The sequence below is a fragment of the Dioscorea cayenensis genome, chromosome 11, assembly GCF_009730915.1.
Source record: "Dioscorea cayenensis subsp. rotundata cultivar TDr96_F1 chromosome 11, TDr96_F1_v2_PseudoChromosome.rev07_lg8_w22 25.fasta, whole genome shotgun sequence".
Classification (NCBI taxonomy): Eukaryota; Viridiplantae; Streptophyta; class Magnoliopsida; order Dioscoreales; family Dioscoreaceae; genus Dioscorea; species Dioscorea cayenensis.
This window is the reverse complement of record NC_052481.1, coordinates 17,328,027-17,338,737: the sequence shown is the minus strand read 5'-3', so window position 1 is coordinate 17,338,737 and position 10,711 is coordinate 17,328,027. Positions and strand designations below refer to the sequence as shown.

The 10,711-nt window shown below is 36.7% G+C and overlaps 3 protein-coding genes across 5 annotated transcripts; 1 reads left to right on the top strand and 2 right to left on the bottom strand.

Annotated features, from left to right (window-relative positions):
* Positions 1 to 1,163: 1,163 nt before the first annotated feature.
* LOC120272136 lies at positions 1,164 to 4,310 on the bottom strand. Of its 3 annotated transcripts, none has more exons than XM_039278890.1 (6): positions 4,225 to 4,310; positions 3,757 to 4,085; positions 2,878 to 3,141; positions 2,396 to 2,611; positions 1,864 to 1,989; positions 1,164 to 1,449 (listed from the first exon to the last, which is right to left on the bottom strand). In XM_039278890.1, exons 3-6 carry the CDS (start codon positions 3,088 to 3,090, stop codon positions 1,252 to 1,254), a joined length of 753 nt encoding a protein of 250 aa, XP_039134824.1. In that variant the 5' UTR covers positions 3,091 to 3,141; positions 3,757 to 4,085; positions 4,225 to 4,310; the 3' UTR covers positions 1,164 to 1,251. The 3 variants fall into 3 exon arrangements, with proteins under 3 accessions (XP_039134824.1, XP_039134827.1, XP_039134825.1); XM_039278893.1 differs by having other exon boundaries at positions 3,798 to 4,085; XM_039278891.1 differs by lacking the exon at positions 4,225 to 4,310 and having other exon boundaries at positions 3,757 to 4,167.
* An 89-nt stretch (positions 4,311 to 4,399) lies between these two features.
* LOC120272137 lies at positions 4,400 to 5,059 on the top strand. Its single transcript, XM_039278894.1, has one exon. It carries the CDS (start codon positions 4,429 to 4,431, stop codon positions 4,912 to 4,914), a length of 486 nt encoding a protein of 161 aa, XP_039134828.1. The 5' UTR covers positions 4,400 to 4,428; the 3' UTR covers positions 4,915 to 5,059.
* Positions 5,060 to 5,269: 210 nt separating this feature from the next.
* LOC120272135 (seipin-2-like) lies at positions 5,270 to 10,339 on the bottom strand. Its single transcript, XM_039278889.1, has 3 exons — positions 9,279 to 10,339; positions 5,471 to 6,069; positions 5,270 to 5,383 (listed from the first exon to the last, which is right to left on the bottom strand). Exons 1-2 carry the CDS (start codon positions 10,239 to 10,241, stop codon positions 5,614 to 5,616), a joined length of 1,419 nt encoding a protein of 472 aa, XP_039134823.1. The 5' UTR covers positions 10,242 to 10,339; the 3' UTR covers positions 5,270 to 5,383; positions 5,471 to 5,613.
* Between the last annotated feature and the right edge of the window lie 372 nt (positions 10,340 to 10,711).

Here is a 10,711-nt window from a genome sequence, read left to right as displayed (position 1 = left end):
AGTACCTTCATTAATAATAAAAAAAAGCTTTCATATTTTTACTAAAATACTAAAATTTTAATTACTGAAAATCTCTTTCTTAAAATATTCATACCTAAATATATATATATATATATATGAATATACAACCCTAATAAAATAAATATATTATTTAATTGTTAGTTAAATATGATTAGGCATTGAGAACAAGTACAAGTCTCTTAATAAATTCCCCTACAAATCTCACCTCCATCTTTATATAACCTCATCATTCTTCTCTTCTCTAAAAATTATAAGTGAGCAATATATATATATACAGGGGGTGCTAAGATATAATAATATAAATAAATAAGAATTAAAGTACAAAACTAGGGGGTGATTATTGAGATTGCTGTGGTACTTGACAATCAGATATTGACACCACATCATGAGATTGCCCTCCCCTTTCCCAATCATGCAAAGGCAATGCCCTTTATTTATTTATTTATTATTTATTATTTATTATTTTTATCACTCTTTCAAAACCCTAACCCTAACCCTAACCCTACCTCTTTCTTTTAGACACCTCCTCCACTACCCTTTCTCTCCTACCTATATAGCCTCTAGTACACACAACACCAGTCCCTCCTTTTCCAAAGGGCAATCATCCCCTTCCCCATTCACAAGAAGATATCCCCAAAGATTGCTCAAAGATATCAAAACAAAGATTTTGTCTTGTGCTTAGTGTTGTGCCAGCCCCACTTATTTGACTCCCTTCTTTTCCCCATTCACTTTGCATGATAAAACAGCAACTTCACTCACATCTTTTCCCTATTTTTCTCTGCTTTTCATTAACTCTTCTGAAAGTGATGTGCATGCCATGACCAAAACAAGTACATGATGTGTGGGTTTTATTTGACAGACTTGTAGTGTTCACAGTGTCACAGTGTGTGTCACAGTATGAGTTTTATTGTGTTCTCATGCAGGAGGACCACAAGACCACTGACTCACACTGGCTTAAAACCTTTTTCCCCTTAATGCTCTAGCAGTTCACAGAGATGAGACTTATTGCATGCCCATTTACATGCTTCTCTTTTCAGACACTCTTATTATTTCTTTTGAGCCTCTGAATGTACTTTATTAACAAGACACACCTATTTTTATGCATTCTTCTTTCAATCAATTTCAGATTCAAACATGCACAATTTTATTTGAAGCAAGAATAATATTATGTCGTAGCAAGTAAGTAATTCATTATGTAGTTAGTAAGTAAATCATGTTCATGGAAGTTGATCACTCACTTTCAGTGAATGGAGTAACCATAGGCTCATGAACCACTGAGTGCGATGAAATGAAGACCGGGTTTTCCTCTAACCGAGACATGATATGCCTGAGAGTTTCAGTCATTGTCTTCTTAAACTCATCTTCATGCAGAGTTTCCTGATCAGTGGTATTCAGAGTGCTCAAGACCTCTTTCACAATGGTGTCAACCTGTAAAATTTTAATATAATTCTGTACTTAGTCATTGCAATGCTACACTTGGCTTATAGCCTTTCAAACTTGGATTATGTACTTTCACAGATGAAGTTCATAATAAATTTCAAAAGCTCATAAGCGAAGACTTATATTTATATGATGATCAAAGAGTTAAACAATAATGCAATCGTATTTGGCTAAACTCTTGATGCAATTTTGAGCAAGTTCACATGCTTGGTAGTTTGTAGAAAAGCAATTGCTCTAGTAAAGTGTAGATAGTCCTCTAACTAAAAGGATAAGTTGAATATGTAAAATAAAAAAGAAAGTAATCTTGATTTGAGTGATTTAAATGCTCTAATATAACTAATTTGCAGGGGTTACCAATATTACGCTCAAAACTAAACTAAGTTATAACTGGGGTTGATTTACCTGAGGAATATTACCGCACAGAGGCAGATTTGCTGAATCAGCCATTCGATCAAGGGCAACAGAAAGGGAATCCGAAATTTTCTGAGTTTGATTTGTTGGCAGATCTCTCCAAGCCACCTCCAACATCTACAACAGACACAGTGCAATGTGCGAAAATTTTCTGATTCAGCTTAACAAAAACTAAAATCATATTGTTTGTTTGAGGTGCTACACTGAGAAAAACAAACCTTGCTATCCAACTTCTTAGCTAAGGCCCAAGTACGAACAATTTCCAAAGAAATCTATGTGGTTTATATTTAAATTTATGATTATTTGCCAAATAATGTCAGTTTATAAGGTGCTTTATTCTTCTATGAAGGAATGTAACCATGGCTTCTCAAAATGTGTCACTTTGTGTCCAATTTATCAAAGTTTTGAAAAGAATACAATCGACATGTTGTGAGATTATTTACAAACTAAAAAGCAATAATTGAATATTAAAGTTTCTCCATAATAAACACGCACATTCCGTTTAAGAATGCACATGAACTACCTTGTTCAGTTCAGCTTTATCAGACAGCAATTTTTTGATGCCACTTCCGTCAAAGATGCTTTCATTGCGGGCAACGATCACAGGTTTTTCTTGAAGACGTAGGGTGATGCTGTCTATTAGCTTCCTAAACTCCTCCAGGAAGATTTCTTGAGAAACAGTTAAGAACTGATCCAAAGAAAGTGATTGCAAAGCTGGTTCGATGATATTATTGAAAACCTATCATGACAAGGTTGACCTTTTATCACAGTAAAATATCAAAAGAATCCTAAATTTTCATTTTCCACACAGTCCATGAACATATGTTTCATTCAGTAAAAACATCTAAAAGTGAAGAAGAAACAAAGATAAGGCAGGAGAATGAGTGAACAGCATGAAAAGTGAATTATCTTTTCATGCAGTAACTAGGAGTTCAAAAATTAGTGCAAAATTTATGTTGTGGACATGAATAATGACTAAGAAATAATATATGTCATCCAAATTACCCAAGTGTCGGAAGATGGTGGCATTCCATGCTCAACTGTAAGTTGTTCGAGAGCCTTAGCAATGCACTGGCACAGAGATGCATTTGAAGAGTCCATTCCTGAGAAAATGGAAATCATCTCAGGTTCAAATTGTGGACTCTCACTGAATTCCTTCAGATCTTCACCATCAATTCTCAAGATTATAATATCATCCTTCTTGAAGCCAGCTGCCATGCACAATAATTTTGAGCCCACTTCTTCTTACTCAAGTTTGTGAATTCAAGCCTGCAAGTAAGAGGTGAAGCCCATAAGGGGGGATTCTACGGTGTCACAAAACGATTAAAAAAAATAAGCTTGCTTTGATAATCAATTACATCCATGAGAACTCAAAGTTGTAAGTAACAAATGAATGGCATCCAATAAAAAAGGGAAAGAATCTTGTTAGTTTGTCATCGATTACGGCAATTCTAAATTTCTAATCTCTATCAAATAAAAAAAAAGAATAATAAAATCATTGGCACGTTTTAAGTAGTACAGACAACAAGATCTTAAAAATGGCTGAAAAAACATCCAATTAAATAAACCAGCCAACGCATATTCTTTTAGTTGCAGAGCAAACAAGGGAAAGAGCCCCAGATAATTAACTGAAAAAGAAAATTTTACAATCATGTAAGATGAATGCCTGAGAGCTTTTACATCAGACCCAATGAATGAAATTTATTTATGCATTGCAAAGGATCTTGCTAACGAATAGGAATTGAAAGGGTTCATACAGAAAGAATACAGTGCCATAATAATACAGCATCCATATCAACAAAACTTCAACCAAATACCAGGGAGTCAGGGACCACATAGATAAGTAAAATCATATGCACATATAATTATAGTATCCAAAACTACCTCAACCGTGAGAGCGAGGGAGAGAGAGAGAGAGAGCAGACCTCCTGAGGGAACTTGTGCTATTGCTTCTCTTCCTCTTGCTCCCTTTTAAACACTTTTAAGTCTGTCTTCAAAGCAATCCAAAAGCCATATCTGAACACTATTATTGTAAGGTCCAAGAACTGGAGTCATCTCGTGATCTATCCCTCAACCTTTTCACTTTTGAGACAGATTGACAGAGAGAGGGAGAGAGATAACAAAAAAGAAGACAAAAGATGGCACCGACATCCACACCCAACCCAACTGCCTTGGGTTGAGACGCATGTGTCTTGGCGGCCAAAGTCCACATCCTATCATCAGAAGGCAAGCACATAAAGAAAGAGAAAGAAACTCTGTTTTATAAAATCTTCCCTTTTGGTAATATGTGCCTTTGGATCGCAAGTAAAAAAAAGCCAGATCTTTAAAAATATATATATATATATATTTCACCTTTTTCTTCTTCTTTTCCTTCCTCTCAAGTAAGTATGAAAAAAATGCCATCTTTTGGAGATATTTTCTATGGAACAGTGATGTAACCCAAAATCAATTGGATGGCCGAGATTGCACCCTCACCATGCTTGTCTTCTTCCCAGAATCCAACAATGAATTGGATAAGAAACTCCCATAGACAACAGCATCCAAGCAAATCTGAAAATGGAAGCCAAAATCCTGCCTTCTTCTCTAATCCCCAAAGCATCCGCCTTTGTTCCTAGAAAACCATCTCAATTCTACTCTCGCCATTGCCGCACTATCCGAGCAACAGAGAATGAGGCCAACAACACTGAGAGGACCGTAGAAGCTGACGCTGCTCCACCGCGTGAGGCGCCAAGCACGCTCAACATCCGGCGGCTGTCGAGAAGACAAGCAAGACGACTGGAGCTGGAACAGCAACAAATTGTAGACAGAGCGCCAGCACAGCCGCCATTACGCAAGGATTGGGAGTCAATGACACTTGGCGAGAAGGCAGTGGAGTTGTATGTTGGGGAGAAGGGCCTCCTCTTCTGGCTTAACAAGTTCGCTTATGCTTCCATCTTTATAGTCATTGGTGGCTGGATCCTCTTCCGTTTCGTTGGCCCTTCTCTTGGTCTCTACCAGCTTGATGCTCCTCCTTTGCCACCTTCATCCATATTCAAAGGTTGATCTTTTAAGCATCAATGGCTCTTGAAATCTAGTTGTACTTTGAATCCAATATAGCAATGATCCTGCACCGAAATGGAAATTTCATTGTGCTTTTAATTGAAATATTTAAATGGAATCTAGCACATATCTCACCTGTTTCTGTTTAGATTCTTCTCTCGTCTGCAAAGCAAGATCTTGGCTTCCTTGTAAGAACACCTGAATGACTAATTAGTTAAAAATTTAAACTAATGCACTGGTTACCGCAAAGGATTGCTCCAGCCGAATAATATGCTTGACAATTTGGATTGAAAGTTAAATGACATTGTTTATTTGATAAGCATACAAAAATTGCAAGTTCATTTCAAGGTACATGCAAGATGAAATGGCTGGTCACTCTCATTGTGTTTCAAGGGTAGCTGCCTCTTAGATGGTTTTGCTTGAAAACCAACTGAATCTTTCTTCCATCTACTCTTCCCTTTTCGTGTGTAAACTGGTAATAAAAATAAGATGACATTAGAGGCCATTGGTACTGCCTACACATCTCAATCAAGATTGTATATCTTCTAGAGTTTGTTACCTGATACAGCTGAAGGGGTCCGAGAAAAGCCAAACCGCTGCCCAATGTGAATCAGTCCTGTAACAGGTATCTAAAAGCTCTTAAAGGAGAAGCATCATATAATCAGCTTCTTACAAGGAAAAACTTCACATAGAGTTCAGATGCTATCGCCTTCTGGGAGGACCATCAGTTAACCTCATCCTTGGAACTATGAGAGGCCGACAGCAAACCAAAGCAATCAGTAGCTGAAAAATGAACAGACATGTACTTATCCAGACAAACAAAGTCCTTTTCCAGTTCCATATCATTCTTCTGAAAAGAGGGAGCTCCGATTGGAGTTTCAGTGATGCAGCATAAATCTCAGGAATGCCAGCACCAGGTCTGTTCTGTGCTCTTTGTTCAAGAATGACCCTTATGCACACAGTTGGTTCAGTTCCTTCTGTGAAGCCCTTCATTTTCAATCTTAAAACCTGTGATTCTGAGGAGTAGCCTGCTAAAATGGTTCCACTCTTAAGAAAAGTTTCAATCAGGCGAATGTGAGAGCTTTTAAATTGTAGCATGCATGGCTGGCTGGAACTCGAAATGACTCCGCCATTTCCAGAAAGAAATTCCGTTCTAATCTGAATTCAAAATAAGCATTACTTGATCAGATTAGATTAGTTACAACATCAATCTTGTTCATAAAATGTGAGAGGAAAAGAAGGAACTGAGTAAAATAACTGAAGCAAGTTAAGTAGATACCTTGCAGAAACTACCTTTCAGGCTTGAAATAATAGCAATTGGTAAACAGAAAAACATCTATTACAATTGAAGTACCTTCAAAAGCATATCATGATAAAAAACAAACTACCAAAACAAAGAAATATGCAGGTTGGAGGAAAACCAACACCACTATATAAAAGAAATTACTTTCAAACTTAATGGCATTGATAACTAAAAGCTCACATGCTTATATATATTCTACTCATCGTTTTAGATGCAAATTCAATGATAATGGCAATGTGATTAAGATATTTTAGATGTGTTTAATACTTGTGACAATAAACTTCACATCAACTTCAAGAAAGAGCCAAAATATTTGGAATACATCTTGAACTGAAGAAGTGAAACTCTCATATATTTATGAGGAAAACAAAAGAAGCAGCAGCAACAATAGAAACCATAATAGTGGCCCAGACAGAAAAAGGCACCATTTATATTCACAGTGTTCATGAAAGCAAGGGAAGATGTAATGTGGACTTGTGCAGTGCAGTAAAGCACATATGAAGTGAAAAGGAGATGAAAAAAAAGGTTGAGTTAAGATGAAAAATCTTTGATATGGAAAACTGAAGAGGTTGGAACATCAAAAAAATGACCACCAACCACCCACTGCACATGGGCACACATAGTACTGAAAATCAACAAAAGCAGTAGCGAATAAATGGATCAAACCACTTTCAGGAAGATGTGATGTAAATATCTTCTGGAAAGAAGTAATGCAGACCAGCCTCAGGAGCAAAATTTTACCCACTGTAGCCAGATAATCCCAAATAAAATAAACAATTCTTTAATTTTGTTTTCAAATAAGCATGACCATTAACATCCAAACAAAGAGATATTCTTATCAAGACTAAAAGCCTCCGGTCTTGATTCTTTCTTAGCAATGAGAGCATTGTTCCTCAACAATAATAATAGACAAATGATCCAACTTGCATGTGACAAAATTGTTGCTCTGGCTTTTTAAATAAGGTCATGAATTCTTAGAAATAGATAAAACTTAACATTACAAAAATGTATTACATAACATCCCCAACGGACACTTTCTATAACTCTTTTCCATTTTCAATAGGTTACCCAAATAAAAATAACACCAAGTAAGAACTAAACATTTGAAACATTTCATACAATTGTCATAAAATAGACCGACTTGCTTATTAGCATAATGCTGTCTGTAACACAAGCTAATGCAATGTGCCAACAGTATTTCATGAACCAACCATACAACAAAACCATGTAAACAAATTGCATGAAGCAATTGTCTGGTTGCAGTGTCACCAAATCTTAAATTACTAAGCCACATGGAAAAAAAATCGCAGTTTTTCTACCTCCAAAAAGAGAGATCAATAAGATTCAATGAGGTCATGGAAACCAGTTTCTAAATTGACAGTAAAACCAATAGAATTTGTATGAGAAGTACAGGACAATCGAATGACCTTAACCACTCATTATGTTTAAAAACTTCTCTCATTCATAAACTTAAATATTCTATTGATTCAATAATTAATCTCTAGCTTACAATCCTCAGAACTTTTTGAAAGACCTGGCCATTATTTTCACCAAATTATTATCCATTTTGCAAACCTCCAAAACTTATACAATCATTATTTTACAAGTTAAGAACTAACGATGCTCTTAATCATTAAACTCATGAACATAACAATTGCAGAGATTCCTCCCAAAGCTTCATACATCAGGCATATATTAAGACCCACTATAAAGTTAAAAGAACTACAGCCCATTTTAAATAATTCTTTGGTTCTATTTCAAATAAAGCATGTCAATTAAATGTCAGCAACGAGATATATTCTTGTAATGACTAAAAGCCTCCAGTTTTCAATTATTTATAGCCAATGATAATAGGCAAATGATCCAACTTGTCTCTGCAAAATTTGCTGCTTTGACATTTTAAATCCAGTCCTTAACTCTCAGGAAATATAAAACTGAATATTGCAATCATTTATCACATAACATTCCCCAAGGGCACTTTTTATAATCCTACTTCCATCTCCAGTAGGTTACTCAAATAACACCAAGAAAAACTATAATCATTTAAAACATTTCATCTCATTTAAAATATTTCATACAACCATTATAAAACAGACCCAATTTACTACAGAGATACCAGAAGGCTGTCTGTCACACAAGCAGATCCAACGTGTCAACAGCATATCATGGACCACTAATATGACAAAATCATCTCAACAATCTATATGTAGTAGTTGTCCAGTTGCAAGGTGGCACTCCAAATCTTAAATTCCTGGACTACACTGGTCGTGCAGTTTCTATAGTCGGCTTGGCTAAACTCTTCTTCCTTCTACAATCTAGTGAAATTAATCATCATATTCTTCCAACAGGACCAAACTCATTCAAATAGCCTAGCAACATCTCAAACAAACTAGGGCATGCCATTCTAAATAAAAGTTTAGGAAATAACTGGGCACCGCACCCTATACTAAATATGTAAGACAATGAACGCATCAATGTGAAATATACGAAGACACATTCACATCTTCTACATTCAATGAACAAAAATTCCATGACCTTGATACCAATCTTGAACACCTGGGCAAAATGTTTCATAAAGCATTCAAACCTCACAATAGAGGTCAAATAAGATTTAAATTGGCTATGGAAACCTGTTTCCCAATTTAAGGCAAACCAAGAGAGAAACATGATTAAAAAAAGATTAAAAATAACTTAAAAAATGACAAAATTCACCTCAAAAAATCATACAAACCACATTCATATAGCTCATAATTCAACTCTTTTATTATTTCTGAGTTTAAAATTTGTGTAAAATTTACGCATAATTTCTCTATATTTACTATGTTTTACAGATGCCTAACGCTTTTACAATCATTCTTTAATAACTTGATGACCAAGGACCGTCTTAATCAATAAATTCTATGCACATAAGAATCTTAGAGGCTCCAAAGAGAGGTTCATACATCAAGCATGATATCATGGGAACTTATTGAATCAGCCAAAAGCAATTTTTACTTTGCATGAAAAGAGAAACAAATAATAACATTCATAGTCCATTTTTGACAAAACAATGAAAGACAAATACCTGAAAGACTCCAAGATTCCTATTATAATCCGACTCGGGCAAGGTAAGTGAAATAGTCAGCTGCAGCCTATGATTTGGAGGCACCAGCCGCCTCCCCACTCCAACATTCTCCGGGCATTCAAATCCACAATGCCCACCACCACAAGATACCAATGGTACAAAAGCATCTGGGCTCGCTTTTGTATAATCAAAGCTCAATTCCTCCACAATGCTCACGGGCTCCGCCACAACCCTCCCCATTACCACCATCCCTATCAGAAACGCCGTCACCAAGATCCCAGACAGCACCAAACAAACATATGTCACCCAAAAGAAACCACACGCTAATCTCATCACAAATTTCCCCACACCCAACCGCCCTCCAATCAGCTCCACCACCACCGGGCTTAACTTCTCCATAAGAAACTTAAATATCCTCAAGAATCGATCTTTTACGCTATCTTTTGCGAGAATTAGGGTTCCGAACGGATCAGTGACGAACAAGAAAGACAAATAGAGCATCCGTAATGGAAACTTTAAAAAGTTAACAAGCAAACTGAATTGAAAGAGAATCGCTTTGATGATGAGACCAGCTATTAGGATCAAGGCGCTGTGCGGAGGAGATTCAGCGTCATGTACTGCTGGATTCTCGCGCGGCGTATCCCTTCCAGCATCAACCTGATCCGAGGTGACGGTGGAGGCGGAGAACACGGGCTTATCAGGCGCGGAGGAGGATTCACTGGCAGCAGGGAGGACCTTGGGTCGTCTATCTCGCACGGAGGCTGAACGAGAAGCGGCAAGACGGCGGCGGCGGAGGGAAGGCGGGGGAGAGGGCGGCGCGGTGGACGAGGAGGCGGTGGGGGTCTCAGCATCGGGGGCATTGGGCAAGGCATTGAGGGCATCGATGAAGAGATCGGGGGAGGGATCCGAAGGTTCCATGGGAAGCAAGGGTGGAGGAGATGGGCGGAGGTCTTCTTCGTTCATGGCTTCGGGGAGGGAAGTCAAGGAATCATACGATTTGCGTGCGAGGAATGGGTCGATTGAAATCGCGGTTTATTCGATTAATATGATTTTCATTTATAAAACGATTAATATGATTTTCATTTATAAAATTGGATTTATTTTTTTTTATTATTTTTATTTTTAATGAATACCTTCAGAATGTTGCAAATGTTGGTGGATTTTCACGATTAAATTTGTAAGTAATTAATTGTTTTTTTTTCACATATTATCATGAAATGGTTTGAAGACCTTAAGCATAGTGCTCAAATAACTATTGAATTATGTTATTTTCTTTACTTTTTTATTTTTTATTTTTTAAAAAAAGCCGGGTAAGGGGAGATTTCAATAGAGTGAGATTAAAGGGTATAAAAAAATTATTTATTTTTCTAGGACAAAAATTACAAAGAAATTATTGTAGAGTTAAACTTAGTCCATGCCAAAGGCAAAAACAG

Bases quoted from the DNA above. Each gene is read 5' to 3' on its own strand.
- LOC120272136 (XM_039278890.1), bottom strand. From the start codon at position 3,090: ATGGCAGCTGGCTTCAAGAAGGATGATATTATAATCTTGAGAATTGAT. The intron at 2,612-2,877 runs GTAATTTGGATG...TTGTCATGATAG, and splicing joins CACCATCTTCCGACACTTGG to GTTTTCAATAATATCATCGA. The intron at 1,450-1,863 runs GTAAATCAACCC...AAAATTTTACAG, and splicing joins TGTGCGGTAATATTCCTCAG to GTTGACACCATTGTGAAAGA.
- LOC120272135 (XM_039278889.1), bottom strand. From the start codon at position 10,241: ATGAACGAAGAAGACCTCCGCCCATCTCCTCCACCCTTGCTTCCCATG. The intron at 6,070-9,278 runs GTATTTGTCTTT...TTTTGAATTCAG, and splicing joins GGAATCTTGGAGTCTTTCAG to ATTAGAACGGAATTTCTTTC.
- LOC120272137 (XM_039278894.1), top strand. From the start codon at position 4,429: ATGGAAGCCAAAATCCTGCCTTCTTCTCTAATCCCCAAAGCATCCGCC.